At 37.0% G+C, this 23,081-nt stretch overlaps 1 protein-coding gene across 6 annotated transcripts in view; it reads right to left on the bottom strand.

Moving 5' to 3' along the window:
* The window catches only part of LOC132311147 (uncharacterized), a 40,379-nt gene continuing 17,298 nt past the window's right edge, over positions 1 to 23,081 (bottom strand). For 5 of the 6 annotated variants that reach the window (XM_059808902.1, XM_059808903.1, XM_059808901.1 and 2 more), the window contains 5 exons: positions 18,465 to 18,537; positions 17,299 to 17,389; positions 8,892 to 8,971; positions 8,432 to 8,789; positions 1 to 399 (listed from right to left, as the gene is read on the bottom strand). In XM_059808902.1, coding sequence (XP_059664885.1) covers positions 8,469 to 8,789; positions 8,892 to 8,971; positions 17,299 to 17,389; positions 18,465 to 18,537 — 565 coding nt within the window. In that variant the 3' untranslated portion in view covers positions 1 to 399; positions 8,432 to 8,468. Of the gene's footprint in view, positions 400 to 8,431; positions 8,790 to 8,891; positions 8,972 to 17,298; positions 17,390 to 18,464; positions 18,538 to 23,081 lie in introns of those variants that run through there. The other variant, XM_059808906.1, reaches the window with a different exon arrangement.

The following is a 23,081-nucleotide window of genomic DNA, read 5'->3' as shown; positions in this document are numbered from 1 at the left end:
TTCTTCCAGCACAAAGAATATATATATATATATGATTCCACAGAAAATATGCAAAATATGACATAGAAGTGCAGCAAAAATAAACAGCTAACACACAACAAGATAGCACACCTTCAGCTAGTTCTAACAATTAAGTAGCCCTCTGGGCATTCTTGAATTTTGGCCTTAAAAGATGATCATCATATATGGCTCACATCATGAAGATTTTGTCTTGCAGTTCACCTATAATTTCACTTCGCATTTATCAAATTCATCATAGATGGGGATGTTAAAGTACAATTTTATTCACCTTGTGCTATTTTCGCGTTCCTCATTTCCTTCTTTTGTCTAGTTGCTGGTTAATCTTCAAGAAAGTTTCCGACATACAAAATCAATCCCTCAGAGCAACAATGCTTTGATCTGCAGGAAGAGAAATATCAATGATCTAAAATAAATTAAGCATAATTATCAAATCTGACGTGCACAATATATTTTTCCATGATTTTTTTTTTGATAATGTAGTCATTAAAGCAAGCAGAATATTAAGACTAAAGTGCCAAAAAAAAAACCCCTGAACTTTACTCTCTCCCAAAAAAACCCCTTAAAACTTTTTTTTTTTTTTTAAACAGAAAACCCCCTAAACTAATTCAATTGTTGCAAAAAAACCCAGATGACACTGTTCCGTTAAATTTTAGCCTTTAAAAAGTCACGTGACTTATGCCATAAATTAAAAATGACAATCCTACCCTTATATACAGTAGTACATATATATATATTATATATACACACATGTATCTTCCCCAATTGTGTACTCTGTAGAGATCCAAGGCAAAAACCAAAATCAATGAATTAATGTTGAGAAGGAAACCGGTACTGATGGATGGCAGTGGTTGGGACGGTTCAATTTGAATTATTTGAATTGATTTGGATCAGTATGAATTATTTGAATTTTCAAAATTTTGTTGTTCATTGCTTCAGCAATGATAGTGGTGGCAGTGGGTTGTAAGGTTGGATTGAGTAATTGGTTGAGTTCAGAAGTTTGTGGCTCGATTGGATGGCGTTATGGTGGCGGTAATGGTGGTTGCAGAAGTGGTGGGTGCTGGCAGTGGCTCGATTCAGTGCGTTTTGGGGTTCCATTGGGTTTGCCTATGTGTGATTTAATTGAGAAGATAGTGCATGGTTGAATTGCGAGTAGCATGAGAGCCCAACATCAGACTCCATGATTGCCGGCCCCAACGAGAAACTCTAAGCATCAACGAGCAGCAAACAGGTGAGAGACCAACCTTAAACTCCATGACCGCGGGCGAGAAGCTCTATGCATTAACGACACAATCGCAATCTCATTCCAGTGAACCACAAACTGATACAACAAACCCAGTTGACTAAACCGTGAGCATCTTTGAAGACCCAAACCAGCTGCTGGAGATTGCAATTGGCCTATGGAAAAAATAGAGCGTAGAGAGGCAAAGCCTCGTGTAAGGTCATGTTTGGCGAAAAAATTAGTAGTGTAATGTTGCAATGGAATGATAAGGTGATAAGGTAGTGATGCGTTGTCAAATTTCTATTGGATTGTTAAAGCAACTGAGGTTAAGATAGCACCAATACGGCGTAGTGCTACTAAAGGATAAAATTGTAATCCTTTTTTTCCGGTGCCTGAGGCCTCACATGCTGTCCTTAAATGCAACTTTATCATAGTTCAGGGGGCATTTGTTAATTCAAGGGGGGTTTTGTGCAATTGGCTAAAAGTTCAGGGGGTTTTTTTGCACTTTACCCTAATATTAATTATGATGTGCATGATATATTTTTGCCTAAATACCATTCTTTTTCATGAACCATCTTAGGAAATCCATAGAGTATTTTGAATATTTGTTTAACATAAAAGTTTAAATAATTCAAACACAGAGTTTTGTTCAATTAAAATTCTATAACTCAAATACACTCTACCATCTTTCTTCATATAAAACATAATAAAAGCAACAAAAGAGAGAAAATCCAACTCAACTCAACTCAAATATTTTTCCAATTTTTAAAGTCAGTTACATGAATTTTGTTTTGTCATTCCACTCTCATTCGAAACCACGCGCTAATTTTAAGGGCATACGTCAATCACACAAGGTGCCAGAAGTACTCATCCTGCTTTAATCAAATATTAACGTTGTCTCCAGTTTCTTCCTCGCCATGCATAATTGAGCCTAAGTAAAAAAAAAAAAAAAGTTCTCTTTTCAGTAGCTCTTGACCCTTGATCTTTACTGCATTCCTACTTGTAAATTTATTTTGGCTACTAGAACTAAATCTTTTTCATACCCGCAATCACCCAAAAACCACGGGTATCAAGTAAGCTCAGGTTGGAGGCTTGATAATCTTAGGAGTTGAAAAAAAACCTCTAGCTCATGCCCAGAGGCCTTACACCAACTCAGCTACCATGTGGGGGTTTGTAATTCTATTTTTCATGAAAGTTACATTTCAGAAATTCAGTTTTAGTCATACTTACCTTAAACCCTCTTGATTCTAGAGTTTCTGTCTAAACCTTGAGTGTAGCCCTTACACCTGCTCTAGTTTTCTCAATCTAAACGATGCCATCACAACTAGCATAAACCATAAAAACTCATTTGTGTGGTTATTGACCCACCAAAATATAGTTAAGACTTTTACACGACACACAGTCAACAGGTTGTTGAGGCCCACTCTTATCAATATGCTATAGCTAATAGAAGAAGATCCAAGAGATATGGTCCACCCCTGCTTGGATGGGCTACCAATTTTTTGGATAATAAGAATTCTGCATTCCTTGCAATTTGATGTATGAAAATTTTCCCATTTAAAAGGATAATCCTAACTATTAATATGCCTTTTATGGCCCCACTTTATTTTCTTATATCAGAACATCTTGATCTTCAGCCAACATCAGTATATAACTAGAATTCCCTATAATGGTTGAGCAGATCGTTTAACATTAGTGCATGAAATGTAAACTTTTAAATGACATCATGTCTGGTATCTCAAATCCATGACAAATGGTCATCAAACAACTGGTTAAAGCCTCATATCTTAAGAAAGCCTTAGAATAAACTGCTTCAGATGCCGGAACGGATTATGACTGTTGAAATATCTGTATTATTATTATTATTATTTATTAGCTGTTTTCAGCCTTTTATTAGGTGTTTTATGTAAGATCCCTATTATCATGAGATCACATAGATAACATCCCCGTAATAATGGGATCACGTAAATAAGATCCCCATAATCATGGGATCACGTAAATTTTGGCATATTTCCGGTTTTTCTTTGATTTTGTTTCCTTTCTTTATACTCTATTCTTGTATATAAATATAGCTCTCGGTTTGAGTAAACCAAAACCCAAAACTTTTTTTTGGTATCAGAGCAAAACAAAAACGTTCGCCTCCCCATCCTCCTCCCCAACTCCGCCACCTTCTCTCTCCCTCTCTCCATTTTCCCTCACCTCCGACGCACCTCCATTTCCTCCCAGCCCTTGCGCCGAACCCCTCGTGTAACCCTCTGTTATTTTACTCCTTTTTTAGGAGAATTCCCTTAGGTTTTTTATGAACTAAGGGTTCTTCTAGTGTTTTTTTCTTTGTGGGCTGCCTAGTGTTTGTTCGGCAGCATATTTGGAGGAAAGCACCGATTTTTCTGGCCTTATTTTTTTCTCTTTCCTCCTACTTTGATGTGTGGACCAGCCTTATTTTGGTACTATAACTAATTCTAGTAGCCAAAATGATACTTTATCCTCAGTCTAGCATACTTTATCTTCGACACATAAACTCCAGCATAGCGTGTTACTAGTGTGCTCTTGAATGGGCGCAACTTCGTATCTTGGTCCTGTTCTCTTCAACTCTATATTGGAGGGAAATGGAAAACTGGTTGGCTTTCGGGTCTAGTCAAGGAACCGGAAAAGGCGGATACTAAATATATTGCATAGGACATAAGTGCACCATTCTGGGTTAGATCTTCAACTCAATGGAGGAGTGTATCTATAATATGTTCATGTTTCACACTTTCGTTTTTCGTCTGTGGTAAGCCCTTAACAAGATGTATGCCCATTCCCGCAACGACGCTCGTATCTTTGAACTCTATCACGAGATTGCTCATGCATCTCAGGAGAGACTCAAGTTGTCAGTATCAGAGTATTTTGGGTACCTCCAGTCTATGAACCTCTCTCCGATTTCTCTGAAGAAGCTGCAACTCTTTTGGTCAAGAGACTGGACCGCCAACATACTTATCAGTTTTTAATGGATTTACAATCTGAGTATGATGCTCTTAGAACTCAAATCATAAACACCTCTCCTATGCCTAATTTATATGATATCTTCGTTATTATTGACCAAGAGGAGCATAGACGCCAGATCTCTCAGCGAGTAGCTTTACCAGAGACTCCGGTTAATCAGATGGCTTTTGCTGCTGATTCTAGACTTTCAGAGAGAAAAGTTATTTGTTAACATTGTGGAGCCACGTGTCATGTAAAGGATCGTAGCTTTAAGCTTCATCCGAAGCTAAAGCAAAAATTTTCTCGCAATCGTCCTTCTGGCCGTGACCGCATTGCCGCAGTAGCCGATACTATTGGTGAGTATACTACTCCACATATTGTTGTCCCTCCTGCTTCAATTCCTCCCAGACCATCTTTTCAGGACTTCAATCAGTTACAGTCCCAGGTTGGTTAGCTTCAGAAACAGTTTGGAACTTTATCTACCAGGGCTGGCTCTTCTATTACCACGACTACTATAGCTATAGGTACTCCTTTTGCTTTTCATGTTAAAGCGGGAAAACCTACTTAGATTCTAAATTTCGGGGCCAATGATTACATGACTGTGGGTTGTCATTATTTTCTACTCCCGTTACCCATGTTAATCAAGCTATTAGTCTAGTTGATGGGTCAACCACCATTATTCGTAGTAAAGGAGATGTTCATTTATCCCCTGATATTATTTTGCCATCTATTCTTCATGTTCCTAATTTTGCATTTAATTTTCTATCTGTTGGCAAACTTTCCAAATCACTAGACTATGCAGTGATTTTCTTTCCTCATTACTGTATTTTACAGGACTTATGTTCGAAGAGGATTTTTGGCAAGGGATATGAGCACGATAGCCTCTACTACTTTAGGGATCCTCCACCAACACCTCCTCCACTTGCTTCAAGCCTCTGTTTTCTAGTTTCTAGATCGTATGATTTTTCTTTTCAGACTTTAAATTTATGGTATGCTCGCCTTAGGCATGTAAACTTTCAGTATTTATGTCTGCTTTTTCCTTCATTAATAATGGCTTGTAAGGATAATAAGTTTCAATGTGAGATTTGTGAGCTTTCTAAACATACTAGAACCAGTTATGTTTCTCATATGCATCGTGCACCTAGTATGTTTGATGTCATACATTTTGATGTTGGGGGTCCTTCTCCTGTTATTGCTTTTTCAGGGCATCGTTATTATGTCACATTCATTGATGATTATTCCAGTTGCACATGGGTATATTTACTTAAAAAGAAATCTGAAGTTTTTCCCTTGTTCACTCAATTCCTCCAAATAATCAAAACTCAGTATAAAACTGTTGTTAGGAATATTAGGTCTGACAATGGTCGTGAATATGTTTCCAATGAGTTTCGGTCTCAACTTAACCAACATGGTATTCTTCATCAACTTACTTGTCCATATACCCCTGAACAGAATGGTGTGGCAGAGCGTAAAAACTGCCAACTAATGTCAGTTGTTCGATTTCTTTTAAATGGTATGAATGTGCCAAAGTCATACTGGCACATGACGGTTCTTACAGCTACTTTTCTCATTAATCGTACCCCTAGTAGAGTATTAAATGGTAAGGCCCCCTTATAAGTGCTTCAGCTTGACATTACTCTTTTTTCCATCATGCCTCAGGAGTTTGAATGTACATGTTTTGTTCAGAATCGTAGCCCTTCTCGTACTAAACTTGATGACAAGGCCATTAAATGTATCTTTTTAGGATACTCTTCAATGTCAAAAGGTTACCGGTATTATGATCCTGTACACAAACACATGTATCACTCTCTTGAGGTCACCTTTCATGAGCATACCCCTTTTTATGGTTCTAACACTATCTTGCAGGAAACTTCTACTCCCGATCAAGAGGCTTTTCCTCTTACTCGTCCTCTTCCTATTTTTCAAGAAGAGTCTTCTCTTGTGGTTTCCTTACCCCCTTTGCTGGTCTATTCTCGTCGCCTTCGTGCTCTGCCTCCACTGCCTTCATCCTCCTTAGATACAGGTTTAGGTACATCTCCTCTCTCTCCTTTACATTTCTTGAGACTCGGTATCCCACTCGGGACCTCAAACCCCTGCTCGATTTGGATTCACTTGTAGTACTGATCATCCTATTTCGCAGTATATCTCTTATGATGGTCTTTTAGGATCTTACCGAGCCTTTTTAAGCAAACTTGATTCCACTTCCATTCCCAGAAATGCCTCTGAGGCTCTCCGGAATCCCAATTGGATGTCTGGTATGGTGGTAGAATTGGATGCTTTGCAGCAAAATGAAACACGGGAGCTCGTATCTCTCCCTCTTGGTGAGAAGACTTTTGGCTGCAAATGGGTATTTAATGTTAAATATCTGGCCAATAACTCTATTGATCGGTATAAGGCCCGTTTGGTGGCCAAAGGGTTTACTCAGATTCCTGGTAAAGACTTTAATGATACCTTCACTCCAGTGGCTAAATTGACCTCAGTTAGTTTGCTGGTCTCCCTGGCTGCCTCTCACAATTGGCCTCTTCATTAGCTTGATGCGAAGAATGCTTTCCTTAACGATGTTCTTCTTGAGACTATTTATATGGATCCTCCACCCGATTTTTGGGTTGAGAGAGAGTATGCTGGAAATGTCTGTCGATTGTAAAAGTCTTTGTATAGGTTAAAACAATCTCCGAGAACTTGGTTTAGCCGCTTCAGTGATGTAATTCTATCCATGGAGTTTGTTAGATGCCATTCTATCATTCTTCTTGTCTATGTTGATGATATCATCATTACTGGCAATGGCATCCCTGGGATTGCTCAAGTAAAGCTTCAATTGGCTAAAGCTTTTGATGTGAAAGACCTTGGGCAGCTCAGATATTTCTTGGGAATTGAGATTGCTAATTCAAAGCAGGGTATCTCTTTTTTTTTTTGGAAGTTAAAGCAATAACACACACACCCTACCTCCACCGAGGTTCGAACCCTCGACCTCCCCTTTGGGAAGGAAGTGGTGATATCGTTGGGCCAATTGGTCCTTTGGTAGCAGGGTATCTCTTTATCGCAAAAGAAGTATGTCTTGGATCTTCTTCGAGACACGGGTATGCTTGGGTGTAAACCTACTTCCACTCCTACAGATCCTAATATAAAGATCTCGGCTAAGTCTGGAGATCTCCTTTCTGATCCCTCGCAGTATTAGCGCTTGGTAGGAAGATTGATTTATCTTACCAACACTCGTCCTAATTTGGCTTTTGCTATTAGTGTTGTGAGTCAGTTTATGCACGCTCCTCGTACAACTTATATGGATCCGGTATATCATATTTTTTGATATCTTAAGTCCTGTCCTAGACTTGGATTATTCTATTCTTCTAGCAGGCAGGTTGGGCTATCCTGTTTCAATGATGCACACTATGTTGGGTACAAGACTGACAAATGTTCCACATTTGGCTTCTGTACTTTCTATGAAGATCATCTTATATCCTAGAAACGTAAGAAGCAACCTGTAGTTTCGAGATCTTCAGCAGAGGCTGAGTATCATGCCATGGCTAGGGTACTTGTGAGATTCTCTGGCTTCGATCTTTCTTGGAGGAACTAGGTCTAAGTGAAAAACAGTCCTCAGACTTGTTTTCTGATAATAAGTCATCCATCATGCTTGCTTCAGATTCTGTTCTTCATGAGAGGGCTAAACATATAGAGGTGGACATTCATTTTATCAGAGAGAAGGTTCATTTAGGAATTATCAAGCCATGCTTTGTTCGGTCCTCTAATCAATGCGCAAATGTGTTCACCAAATCCGTTGGTCCATCTTTTCTTCATTCCTCGATTACCAAGTTGGGCTTGATTGATATCTTCACTCCAGCTTGAGGGGGAGTGTTGAAATATCTGTATTATTATTATTTTTATTTTTATTAACTGTTTTCAGCCTTTTATTAGGTGTTTTATGTAAGATCCCTATTATCATGGGATCACGTAGATGAGATCCCCGTAATCATGGGATCATGCAAATTTTGGCATATTTCCTATTTTTCTTTGATTTGATTTCCTTTCTTTGTACCCTATTCTTGTATATAAACATAGGTCTCGGCTCTCAGTTTGAGTAAAGCCAAAACCCAAAACTTCTTCTTTTATGACCTTGCAAACTTCATAAAAATCCACAACAGATACATACTTGAGCTCATATGGACTTGAAACTTATTGATCAACGCTTATGCATGAAAGTTTTGAAGTATGCACCGAGCTAAAATCTGAAACTACCTGTAAAGAATGTTATAGATTGTCTCATCTTCCTGGATTATGTATTCTGGATCCTGCTTTCTTGCAGTTCAGTACCGTCTGTAGGTCCCACCATCGAACTTCCAATTGATTGTTGTTGTTGTTCTCGTCCTTCTTGTTGTCGCTGCTGCCGCTGAAACTGGTTAGGGTGATGGTAGTGGGCTCGTTGCTGTTGTTGCTGCTGACGCTGCACTCCACCACTAACATGCTGATGGGGAGATTGTAGATCTCGGCTTGCTCTCCATCTCAAGTACTCAATGAGAAGTGAATTTGTGCTGATTGCAATCCCAAAACCAGTAAATGAGGAAAGTAGCACGGAGAGAATTGGGTTTACATTGAGCTGCATATTTTAGCAACTGCATAAGAAGTCTCCCATTTTTAATGGTGAAAAGAATTATAATAATCAAGTACCATAGTAAAAGAAGGAAGAAACCCCGCTTACTACAGTATAAAAAATGTGAGCGAACAGGATCACAATTGCAAACTGGAATGAAGCATAAGCCCATATGTAACTCTTGCTCACTGCCATGACCAAATTTTGTAAGGTCTCTAAGTTCATGATAATCAGTGGACTGAAGAATGATCCATCAAGTGACAAGCAAAAGGAGTAAAGAAATATACTAAAAACACAAAGCAAAATTCCAAAGAGAATTTGATAACACTATCCTCTGTAGATCCCGTAATAATTGCAATTGCCAAAGCTTCCTCCCTTTTTTTTTTTCTTCATTTTTTCTTCCTTTCCTTTCTAGGTAATTTTTAGCTTACATTTAGAACAGTTACATTATTCATTATAAATCCACCTAATACCAACTTCTTGTTGTTTTACTCCAAACCATAGAGAAAAACCCACAACTGATAATGAAGAAAGAATTAAGAAAGCAAACGCAATAGGTAAGAGTGGAAATAAAATGTTTCTTAGGCCCAATTAGGACATAGAATTTGCTCTCCATTATAGTTCAAATTCTTGTTCTTCATGATTTTACCATGTTCATGCTTTGTTTAATAGTCACTACTCTGCTCCTTGCTTTGATTGGTATTCATGAAGACTCTAAATTGATTCTTCAAAGCTCTCTCCAAAAATATAAAACATATCAATAGTGTATAGAGAATTAAAAAGATATCCCAGAACGACTATGGCCCTTCATTTATAGCCAATATAGGAGTCTTACGTGAAATAGGAAAGTGAAGCCACTTAAAATTCTGATTTGAGAGAGTTTCCACAATCAATAGATCAATGCATAGTTCGATTGAGTGAAATTGTTTCAGTCGTGTTCAAAGGATATGTTAACCTGGTTTGATCAAAGCTTACTACAATGATTTCTAGCAATGGAAGCTTCACTTGAAGCTCACTATTTCTCCAACAATTTTTGGTTATAAAACTCTGATTGATCCATCAATCTTTCAATCGATGAGCTAAATTTTTGAAACACATATTCAAACATCAATTTGAGCGTTCTAATGATCAAACCTAGGTCATTGAAGGTTCTTTTATCTAATTTGTCGGAAATCATATCTATAGGTTGACTCGATTGTGGCAGATTTATTGGGTCTTCATTATAGGCTTATGTTTAGGGATTTGATTTTTATTCTCGATTTGATTTTTATTCTCTTTCCATATTTGTAAATTCCCACTTGTATATAATGATAGTCAGGTTCTCAAATTGAGTACTCCAGTTTTACCAAATCACTTTGATCACATAATTGATGAGTTATCAGTTTTTTCTTCCAATTTCATACCCGTTACCCAATCTGTGTGTCTTGCGGATGGCTCTACATCTTACATTCACTATAAGGGTGATGTTTGTCTATCTCCTGATATTGCTCTTTCATCTATCATTCATGTACCTAAATTTGCCTTTAACCTTTTATCTGTTAGCCGGCTTGCAAAAAACCTTCAATGTGCTGTGATATTCTTACCAGATCATTGTCTTTTGCAGGACCTTCGTTCGAAAAGGATTTTTAGCAGGGGTTATGAGCGTGATGGGCTTTACTACTTTGGGGAACTACCAGGAATGGGTCTTCAAGCTTCTGTCCTACCTGTTTCTAGTGCTTATGATGTTTCTTTTCACACTTTTAGTCTACTACTTTGGGGAACCACCAGGAATGAGTCTTCAAGCTTCTGTCCTACCGGTTTCTAGTGCTTATGATGTTTCTTTATGCACTTTTAGTCTATGGCATGCCCGTTTGGGGCATGTAAACTTTTAGTATTTACGTTTATTGTTTTCTTCGTTAAATAAAGCATGTAAGGACCATAAGTTTCAATGTGAAGTTTATGACTTTCTAAACATACTAAAACTAGCTATATTTCTAATATGAGTTGTGCTCCTAGTATGTTTGATCTTATCCACTCTGATGTTTAGGCCCTTCCCCAATTACTGTTTTTTCTGGGCATCGATATTATGTGACATTTATTGATGATTATTCTCGTTGTACTTGGGTTTATTTATTGAAAAAGAAATCTGAAGTGCTTTTTTTATTTACCCAGTTTCTTCAAATGATCAAAACCCAGTATAACGTTGTTGTCTGTAATATTAGTTCTGATAATGGGCGTGAATATGTTTCGAATGAATTCTGGACTGAACTTAATAAAAAGGGAATTTTACATCAACTCACTTGCCCCTACACTCCTTAACAAAATGGCGTGGTTGAACGCAAAAACCGTCATCTTATGTCTATGGTCCGATGTCTTTTGAGTGGTATGCATGTGCCTAAATTCTATTGGCATATGGTTGTTCTTACAGCTGCTTTTCTGATTAATCGTACTCCCAGTCGAGTTTTGGGTGGTAAGGCCCCACTTCAGATTCTTTAGCCTGATTATACATTGTTTCACCTTCTGCCTCGTGTTTTCGGATGTACTTGTTTTGTTCATAACCGTAGTCCTTCTCGTCATAAACTTGATGATAAATTTATTAGGGGTATTTTCTTGGGGTATTCTGTTATGTCAAAGGGCTATCGTTGTTATGATCCTGTGGCCAAACATATTTACCATTCTCTTGATGTGACATTTCATAAAATTGTTCCTTTTTATAGTACTAATTTTGTGTTACAGGATTCTCTCTCTTGTGGTCTGGAGAAGGGGATCTCTCCTATTGCCCATCCTGTTCCTATCTTTGAAGATCACGTTGTCTTGGAATCTCCTTCTCCACCCATGTGGGGTTCCCCTCCGCCTTTGCAGGTCTACTCTCGTCGCCATCGCACTCAACCTCCCCTGCCCGAATCATCTTTCGAATTAGGTCCAGGTAACTCTCCTTCTCCTGTTGCTCCTACCATTCTCGAGCATACATCCCGTTATCCTATCTGTGTTCGTCACCCTCCTAATTGGTATGGTTTCTCTAGTAGCACTAACTACCCTATTTCCCAATATGTCTCCTATGATAGTCTTTCAAGTGCATATATATCCTTCCTAGACAAGATTGGGTCCGTTTAGATTCCTCAATCAGTGTCAGAGGCCCTCCAGGATCCCAATTGGGTGTCTACTATGACAGCAAGAATGGATGCTTTAGAGCATAATAATACATGGGAACTTGTTGCTTTACGTGCTGGGGAGAAAACGGTTAGCTGCAAATGGGTCTTAAGTGTGAAGTACTTAGCTGATGGTTCTATTGATCGGTATAAGGCTCAGTTGGTGGCGAAAGGCTTCACTCAGATTTCGGGCAAAGACTTTGGTGCTACCTTTGCTCCTGTGGCAAAGTCAACGTCTGTGTGACTATTTGTCTCCTTGGTTGCTGCTCATTCTTGGCCTTTGCATCACTTAGATGTCAAGAATGCATTTCTTAATGGAGATTTACTTGAGACCATATATATGGATCCACCCCCTGGATTTCAGGTTGAGAGGGAGTATGCTGGGAACGTTTGTTGGTTACGGAAGTCTCTTTATGGTCTGAAGCAATCCCCTAGAGCGTGGTTCAATCGTTTTAGTGATGTTGTTCTATCAATGGGCTTTGTGCACTGCCACTCAAACCATACTTGCTTTATTTGGCGTCGCTATGATGGTCGCTGCATTATGTTATTAGTATATGTGGATGATATCATTAACACATGTGATGATCCTTCAGGGATTTCTTAGGCAAAACTTCATCTTCAAAAGTCCTTTGATGTGAAGGATTTAGGTCCCTTTCGATACTTTCTTGGAATTAAGGTTGCTACATCCTGTAGTGGAATTTCCTTATCTCAAAGGAAATATGTTTTGGATCTTCTTTAAGATGATGGCATGCTTAGGTGTCGACCCGCTTCCACTCCTATGGACCCTAATATCAAACTCTCTGTTGAGTGAGGGAAATTACTTCCAGATCCATCCATGTATCAACGTTTCGTAAGTCGTCTTATCTACTTGACTAACACAAGGCCCGATTTGACCTTTGTTGTTAGTGTGGTTAGTCAATTCATGCATGCCCATCGCTCAACTCATATGGATGCAGTCTATCATATTTTAAGACATCTTAAGTCGTGCCCTGACCTTGGTCTGTTCTATGCCTCAGGAAATCAGTTCGGACTCTCATGCTTTGCTAATGCAGACTATGCTGGATGTAAGACAGTATAGACGGTCTACCTCTGGCTTCTGTACTTTCTATTGTAATCATCTCATATCATGGAAGAGTAAGAAGCAAGCTATTATCTCCAAATCCTCTGCTGAAGCTGAGTACCGCTCAAAACACTCGTGAGCTCCTTTGGCTTCAATCAATTTTGGGAGAGTTGGGTCTTGTAGAGAAAGGTTCTTCAAAGTTGTTTTGTGACAATAAATCAACCATTATGCTTGTTTCTGATTTTGTGTTACATGAAAGGTCGAAACATATTGAGGTAGACATTCACTTCATTCGAGAGAAGGTTCAATCAGGAATCATTAATCCTATTTTTGTTCCCTCTTCAGAACAAACTGCAGATGTGTTCAAGTTTGTTGGGCCTTCTCTTCTTCAGTCTTCCATAGTTAAGCTGGGCTTGGTTAACATATTTGCTCCAGCTTGAGGGGAGTGTTGGAAATCATATCTATAGGTTGACTCGATGATGTGGCAGATTTATTGGGTCTTCATTACAGGCTTATGTTTAGGGATTTGATTTTTATTCTCGATTTGATTTTTTATTCTCTTTCAATATTTGTAATTTCCCACTTGTATATAATGATAGTCAGGCTCTCAAATTGAGTACGCCAATTTTACCAAATCACTTTTTAATTCAATAATGTAGCCTAGATTCTAAGTCCGCTACGTTCTCATCTTATCTTAACCTCCGGTTGTGATTGAGCATAAGAGATTTTCGACATGTTCTTTGTAATTCTTCATCTACATTTTATCTTTTCTAGTTGTAGAAACAATTACTCAAGATATTTTGATCAACTTGTAACTTAGTTCTGAGTAGGAAATTTCCAAAACATGATTCAATAACCTAACCTAGTGAAACGATTACTTTCTCTAAAAACTTGAAAGGTCCCATGACTTCCCCTTAATTCCACACTAGTTCTAATAAATGTGAAGATATTAAAACCACTAACTAAGTGGATCGTAAGACGACATAATAACAAGCAAAAATAAAAATCCTGATAACAACTTACAATAGTGAACTTAAAAATGTAAACATAGAGAAGATAGATCGGATTACTGGGCCCTCTTGCCCTTGCCAAGCCTCTTAGTGCATCAAGTATCTTAGGACTAAAGAAAGAAGGTCATTATCCCGTGCTGAGTTTATATCCCGTGTTGTTCCGTGCTATTCCGAGCTAATGGAAAGAGTAGACTGAGTTTATGACTAAATTTGGGCATTATTTGCACGAACAGGTAAATGTTAATTCCAACACTCATTTTCATGCTTGTCAGTCCAAACTTTAATTATATACACCAAGCAATGGTCCAACTATCTTATGACTAAATGTTTTAATAAAGTAAACGATTAATATCATTAAAGTATGCTATGACAAACGCAACGAACCCAAGTTGAATCAAAAATCACGACAGAAAAATAAACACGCCACACAAAGAACACAAAGATTTATACGTGGTTCGGCAACAGCCTACGTCCACTGTTGGGATCCGGCGAAAATTTTCACTATGTGTTAAATCGGAGATTACAAGTTTTCAATCCCTCGCTCTGTTTCTGTATGAATTTCAGAGTCTCTCTCTTGCACCACTCCAAACCCCGAGCGCCCTTATATATTGGGCTACAAGAGACTAATTAAAGTCCATGACCCATAAGCAAAAAATGGGTCAAAAAATTTTACTCGGGGATTCGGGGGCGTAGCCCACACAAAGCTCATCCAACGAGGGTTATAAGCAGGTCGCAACGCGACCCGGCACTAAATTCGGGCCACAATATCACAAAGTATATGGTCACACTTGCTATAAAACTTAAAACGTGAGTGGGGCGTGCAGGAGCAATTTAGTTAAGTATTGATGTGTAGACCTAGAGAGAAGTAAATAGGTTTACTTCTCTTTCTGAATGAATAGGTACCCAAATCTTTGTTACATGGACTATCTTATATCCCTTCACGTACCATGTCAACATGACGGGACATGGGTAAGGGTATCTGATGGAGATCGTGAGGTGTTCCACACCTATGTCAGGCGTAGGCATAGGATATTTTATCAGGGATATTTTAGTATTTTTAATTTTAGTAGAAAGTGATTATTGTTAGCAATTATTTGGATTTTATTTTATTTTCTCTTATTATTGGGTTTGCCTATAAAAGGCCTTGATGTAATAGACTTTAGCAGTTTTTGGAAATTATTTATTATTGCTTTCTTTGAGTTCTCTCTATGTTTTGTTCCTTCTCCCTTTTCTGTTCTTGCTTTTCTCACCCATTCAGTCTGTCCTGCCTATCTATTCACTCTGTTCTCAGCGCCCCCCCCACCCACCCACCCCCCCCTCTCTCTATTTTCTCATCCCCTTCTTCTAGTATATCTATTCTTCTATTTTCTCATCCCTTTCTTTCTTTCTTTCTGGTTACTTGTCTTGCGACAAAATTGGATATGTTCCGACATACAAACCCAAATTGGACAACATCCTTGCCTCTCTCTTTTTTGATTATTTTCTATTACCAGTCAGTATTCAATTTTCTAAAATAATTTATGACAAATTCATCCTAAATTATTTTTAATGGCCTCTTTGTTCCTTACCATCTATGAAAACTAATATTCTTCTTCTTTCCGGTGCATCTATAAGTCTTCGTTGTATGTGTCCATACCTCCTGTCTGTTCTCTTTTATTTTTTCACTAATAGGCATCATCCTAATTTCTTCTTCACACTCTGATTACTCATCTTATCTCTTCTAGTCACTTCTACCATCCATCTTAACATTCTCATTTCAGCTACATGAATGTGTTGTTATTGTTTAGCTTTTAATGTCCAACACACGGCTCTGTATAAGATAGTTGGCCTGATAAATTTTCTGTAAAATTCCTTTTTAATTTATTTGATTTTGTTTTATCATATAAAACACTAGCATGTCTCCATTTTGTCCAACCTTATCCAATCCTGCTAATCATATCATCATCTATCTCTCCACATGTTGTATTGGTCACACTAAATAGCAAAAATGGTTATTTTGGGTCATCATTTGGCTTTGAATTGATATTGTTATATTGTCAATCCTTGACTATGTTAGCAACAAACAACATACATCATGGAATTTCTCCTTGTAAATCTTTTGTTATTCCATCTAAAATTATTGTGAACACATATGAGCTTAGTACTGACCCTTGGAGTAATCATACTTTTTATAAGAAACTCACTAGTATCTCCACGTGGAACGAACTTGAGTTTTTGTATTCATAAATATATCCTGAATAATCTTTATAAATTTCATATGGATTTGTTTCCTTTGTTAGTCCCACCAAGTAATATCTCTTAGTACTCTATTATATGTTTTTTTTTCTAAGTCTATGAAAAACATATGCAAATATTTCTATTTAATCCTACAATCCTACAATCTTTAACTAATTTCTTATTAAGTAAATGGCCTCCATTGCGGATCTTCCTTGCATAAATCTAAATTGATTATTAAATAATTTGAATTAGTTCCTTAATATTTGTTCTATTATCCTTCCCCATAGTTTCATTGTATAACTCATTAGTTTAATATCTCAATAATGGTTGCACTTTTGTATATCCAATTTATTTGTTTAAATTGGCACTATGATACATCTCCTCCAGTCATTAGGCATTCGTGCATTCTTTAAGAATGTTGAATAAATTTGTTAACTACTCAATTCCTACCTTTCCGAAAGTTCTCCATGCCTATATAGGTGTGTTAGCAGGTCCAACCTACACTCAATTCATTTAGTGCAGAACATAGTTCAAAGCTATCCATAACAAACCCAAGTACTAGGTCTTCAGATGTCCCTCTCTTACCAGTGCAGCTCGGCTTTTATCTCCAAATCTTCACTTGACCTCGGCAAATTGACCAGCGAACTAGACACCTAATAACATTTTGTTTATTTATTAGACTCTTTGTTGCGGAAATTGCCAACACTTCGTCATTTTCTATCAACCAACCCTAAGTAGCCCACAAGTAGCAAGTGCAACACTGGTAGTTCTTAGGTGTGCACACAGCACAAGTATTTGAATGATGGGTCAGAAAGATGGAAACAACCATAAAATGATGCTTGAAATGGCATTCAATACAGTCCTGTAGTCTTCCCTGGTGCAGATTATTGGATTTCAAGGTGGCTTCAGTGAAGTGATTAGATACACATGTTTGCAGGAAATTCATTTTAACTTTATGACACGACTTTTCATATATCTCAGTACAAAAATCAATAAAAAAAAATAGTAGGAACATACTAAGAATTACATTAGCTGTGTTAGATTCACAGAGACAAATATATGTAATATATAAAAAGATGAAAGAATTTGGTAAGTTTTACCCATGGTAGAAGCTATCATGGATGAAAGGAGGCCTAAAACACAAGAGAAAGGTAAAGAGATTGCAAGAGCACGAGGTCCCAGATCAGTCACCTGCTCCAATTAAATGCATTAATACCATATCATAGGTTAAATTTAGAAACATAATGAGATATAAATGGAAAATATATTTAAAAGGGAGAAGGAAAAAAGACAACATGATGCACATATATAAATAAAACAAAGAACCATGCACTTTGCAACTGCACGTTGTAACTTCTTAATTTAAAATGGTGGGTTTTTTCTTAGATTACCGTTTTGCTGCTTGCTTAGCTTCCAAAAGAGTTTGGCAGGATAATATAGTTACTATTACTAAAACAAGTTGATTTTGGAAGAGGAAATTAATGCTTCCGATCCCTCTCAAGTGAAGTCTAAATATTTCCTGTCTCATTATTCAGGCACTTGACCTTTACATATAGTGGTTAAACAGAAGAATTCTTGCCTAAGTTCATTAGGTACTTGTTCTCAGGATTTGGGATATGACCATCCAACTAATGGACAACCTAATGATCAGGAATAACTTGATCAAACAGAATGTATGCCAATTGGTCTTTCCCCTAAATGTCAAAAGGCGTGGCAATTTGTGTTGGTGGGTCGTGTTCACGTCGTGTCAAGACATGGGTATCATGTAAAATGGGTCGACACGAACACGACGCCATTATAATTCGTGTCAAGAAACCTTGACACGAACACAACATGACTATACACCGGTATCACGACACCACGCGTAACCCATTTAATAAGTGGGTCAAGACTCAAGAGTTGACACGACACGAAATGACACGATAAGACATGTTTAAGTCATTTCTAACATGAACACAACACGTTTATCCGAAAAATTTAGCTAAATGGGTCATTTTTAATATGAACATGACACGTTTAGTTAAACGAGTCATAAATGGGTTGGTGGGTCAAACACGAACACGACACGTTGATCTACAGTGTCATAAACGGATTGGTGGGTCAAACACGAACACGACACGTTGATCTACAGTGTCAATATGGATCTACCCAAACCCACTTATTCTGTGTCGTGTTTGAGTCGTGTTATTTACCCAATAGGTAGACAACCTGGATACATTGACATAAAATAGCAATAATAATAATAATAAATAAGGAAAGAGGATACCAGAAGTTGCTCAAGAAAGCAGAAATACGCGAGCATGCTGACCATGACAAGAACAGGTACATCCTGCCACACCCTGTCAAGCATGAAACAAGTAAAACATCTGACTTAGCACTCCAAATCAATTCACACAAGGCCATGCAATAAATCTGTAAAATAAGTAGGGGTATTGGAAATAAAAAATGCCACTTAATAGAGAAGGACGTACTGATTTTTCAGTTTTAGATAAGGAAACCGGAAACAATATTGTTAAGTCAAATTTCAGTAGATGTTACTCATGTTTACTATTATAGTTCAAAACTAATTTGTTACTGTTAACAGCCATTTACTATAATCCTTTAACAATTACGCATATAACCTCTAGATATACAACCTATGTGAAATTACCCAAAGACATAATCATCTTGGGAGCATTAATGGGGTGAGGATTTATGCAAGCCATATGAAACCATAACCATCTAGATTCGGCCAAAATTTAACTGTTGGTCCGTATTATGTCTTAGCAACATTGCTGGTGGGACAAGATGGGAGGATAGGGGGTCCCTTGATGCTTGATAATGTCATACAATGATAATACTAATGTATTTTGCTTTGGCACCTGAGACAAGAACATAGACATATGTCATGCATTCAGGAACATTATTCTAGGCTTACATAGATCATGCATTTAGATATGACAGTTTTAATTGTGATAATAGGAAATGATTGATGAGGCACTGTATTAACAAAACTTTGAAGTTTATTCATTATATCACCAAAATGTTGAAGTTTATTCACTGTATTACCAAAATGTAGAAGTTCATTTACTTTAGGAAGTTTCCTAAGTCAGAATATACATTTATCTTTTGAATCACTAAGCCATGTCCACTAATTCATTCATCTCCTCAAAAATCCCTCCATTTTATTATATCTTTTAGTCTTATTTTATATTTTGTTTCCTCAAAAAAAAAAAAAAAAAGAAGAAGAAGAAAGTTTTGGGATCACTAAATATGCTCTTTTGACTACATGTAACAAGTATTTCATAGTAACTTTAACGCCATGGAAAATCCAGGTAGATGACTATGCAGAGTTTTTTACAAATTTTCTAATATAAGCAATCTTCCAAACAATATTTTTCTTGTTAACAATACAGATTTTTTTAAACGAGATTGATTATCCATTAAAAACCAATGCAGCACAAGTCTTAAAACCTATTTGGCTGCTCTTATAATCTGGTTATTGGCAAATTTTGTTAACAAAACAGAGATAATTTTAAGCGTTTATTTTCTTCGAGTCAAAAGATAGGACAAAAATAAGTTCAAATATTTTTAAAACCCTCTTGGTTATTTGAAACATAGTTTTGAGTCATTTTGAAAATCCTAAAAACTGTATTGATTAAAATTGGAAAATCTGGAGCATAATAGAACTGCTCATACAAAATAATGCCCTAGCATTGATGATCAAGCTTCAAGCACCAATGCTCATCAGTCAGAGAGTCGAGCACCAATGCTCAACAGGTGAGCACTGGAGCTTGAATTAGGAACCACGGATATTTCAACTCTCCTATTGTGTCCATGTCAGATACTGATACTCCTCGAATACTCATGAATATGTGCCTGATACTTCCTAAATGTACCATCATTTTAAAAATATTTTTTTCTTATAAAAAAAATCATTTTAAAATGTATTTTTTTTTCTAAAACATATCCAATACTTCGACCACGTATCTGATACTTCTCACATACTTCAAAATACATATTCAAAATGTTTTGAACATTAAATGTAACTGTTGTAAAGCATAAAACGGAAGCAAAAAGATAAATAAAACAAGTAGAACACAAATAATACGTGATTCAGCCACTAGGGCCTATATCCACGGCACAAAGAGCCCAAAGGGCTACATCATTTTTATAATACTTTCTCAATTCATATACAATACAATGGCGGAGGCTCCTTTATATAGGAGAAGAAATTATGAGAATGGAAATAATTAGAAAATAGAAAACAATGAGGATTTTTCTCCACTGATTCATCTAATAACACCAAATCTTCAATAATAGGGAACAACATGAAAGATTTTTCTCCACTGATTCCTCCATTAAATCTTCAATACTCTCCCTCAAGTTGGAGCATGAATGCCTAATTTGTCATTGAGATGACGAGTAACAACAAGTGTGAATGATGAAGAGAGAAGAGAGAAGACGAAGAACAACGCTATCAACCACACTGACAACCCAAACAAGTCGATAAAAACTGCTGAAGACACAACAAAGATGAAGACAATGCTACCGAACATACCGGCAGCCCAAACAAGTCAACAAAAAACTGTCAGAGGCACGACAAAGGCGAAGACAATGCTACCGAACACACCAGCCCAAACAAGTCGATAAAAACAGCCGGAGACACGGCAAAGGTGAAGAATAATACTGCCGGACAAACCAGCAGCCTAAACAAGTCATAAATAGCACCGAGAAACCCTTAGCAACATTTCAGATGCTAAGGAAATACCCAAAAATAGGGTCCGAACCTAGGAAGAGAAATTAGGCTCTGATACCATGTTGTAAAGCATAAAACAGAAGCGAAGAGATAAATAAAACAAGTAAAACACACAAATATTACGTGGTTCAGCCACTAGGGCCTACATCCACAGCATAAAGAGCCCAAAGGACTACATCACTTTTATAATACTCTCTCAATTCATATACAATACAATGGTGGAGGCTCCTTTATATAGGAGAAAAATTATGAGAATGGAAATAATTAGAAAATAGAAAACAAGGAGGATTTTTCTCCACTGATTCCTCTAGCAACACCAAATCTTCAATAATAGGAAAGGTTTTTCTCCACTGATTCCTCTATTAAATATTCAAGAGTAACTCTTCCAATAATAATATCGTAATATAATTGTTAAGAGAAGTTTAATATTTATCTTTGTTTGAGAGATGGAGAGTTTTTATGTATTTGCATTTTTAATATTATTTTTCAGGTTTAAGGGACATACCCACTTAAGCCAACCCCTTGGGGCTGTATTTTTCATATTTGTTAAGGGTAGTCTTGTCTTTTCCCCTTTTTTAGTTAGGGCCTATTTTTTGTAATGTATATACATGTTCACGATTGAATAACTTAGATTAGACTTCATTTCTTACATGATTTCAAAGCAGCGCCAATTTTGCCCTCGCATCGCAACCAAGATCGCAGCCCCACGCAATCCTAATCGCATGGAACCAGCATTGCAGCCAAATTGCCCAAATTGCAATCTTGAACTTCAACGATTACATTAATTCCCTGTCCGACATCGTCACATTGCATCGCATCTCTGTTCAACCTTGGTTTGTGAATCGCAGCTCCCAATCAGTCACAAAACCCTATCTCTTTGCAGAAACAAATCTCCCTTTCTGGTTTGCATTGCATCAACAACCTTTCTTCTTCTCTTTCTGTTCGCATTGACTATATGCTTTATTCTCTATTGAAATTGAACAACTGTTGGGATTTGTGGGTCTTGGCGTAGCAAATTCTTACTTGAATTGTAGAGACATATGTTCCTTGTGTTATCTGAAATTTTATTTATGCTTTATACAATTGGTGAATGCAAATGTATTAGGTTTCGATTCATTATGGAATTGAATGTGTCCACTATGTGGTAGCGATCAATACAAAAGTATAAATAGCAATCACAAATAGTTCATGGTCGGTAATTAAGGATGGACTCTTAATTGACTAAGACTTGAACCGGATCCGCAATAGATTGAGATATATTGTGAGTGCCTTCGTATGCAATTACTCCCTATCATCTTCATGGCATTTGACTCTCAAGCATGAGAGAAGTATAAACTCTTTGACTGTTCCGCGGAGCCTACGAGATCCTATGACCGACACTTTGGGTAATTACATAATTAATAGTTAAAGGGTTATATTATCAATATTTGCATCCATTTTACTTGTATTTATTTTGTATTGATTATATGGCTTATCACAAAGTAAATTCAAAGGCCTTTGTTCGTTTTAGACAAAATAGTTTCTTTATGTATTTATTTACTAAATTATTATTTTTGCCAAACAAATGTTTTGTTGTGATCAAGCCAGGAAATAATCAAGGAACCAAAATAAATATATTAATTGGGTAAATGGATTGATGGCTTTAATTATCCGATAACTGATTATGAATAAAGTAGTCAAAGTGCAACATTGACTTCGTGGTTATTTACTATTCGATTGGAGGTCAATTAATTTCTTTTAGTGGAGTAGAAATTAATTTATGAATTAATTGAATTGGGTTCCTGGTTGACAAACCGGGTTAACAATTATTAATTCATTTAAGCCAAGAGAATAGTAAGCCCAAAGGATTCTCACCTATAGCCCAACTTGATATTGGAGGCCCTTAGAGATAGCACTTTAATTGTAAAGATTGAGAATTACTTTTGACACACCATGTGACTACAAATACATATATGATATGTACTGTTAGTAAGCTTTTGAGCATCACTAGTGTGTGAAGATAAAGACTCTCTCTCTAGAATTTTAGGGTTTGGTGTTCTCATCTAATGGAGGTTCCCAAAAGCCTATGCATCCAAGGTCATTCATGGAGGTTATACAGGTGATTTTCCAAAGGCAAGACAACCATGGTGAAGATGGTGACCTAAG

Source organism: Cornus florida, unplaced genomic scaffold, assembly GCF_030987335.1.
Source record: "Cornus florida cultivar Cherokee Brave unplaced genomic scaffold, ASM3098733v1 CherokeeBrave_3.0.0_Hap2_Chr06, whole genome shotgun sequence".
NCBI classification, from domain to species: domain Eukaryota; kingdom Viridiplantae; phylum Streptophyta; class Magnoliopsida; order Cornales; family Cornaceae; genus Cornus; species Cornus florida.
Note: the sequence above shows the minus strand (reverse complement) of the source record. Positions and strands in the feature narration are given on the sequence as shown.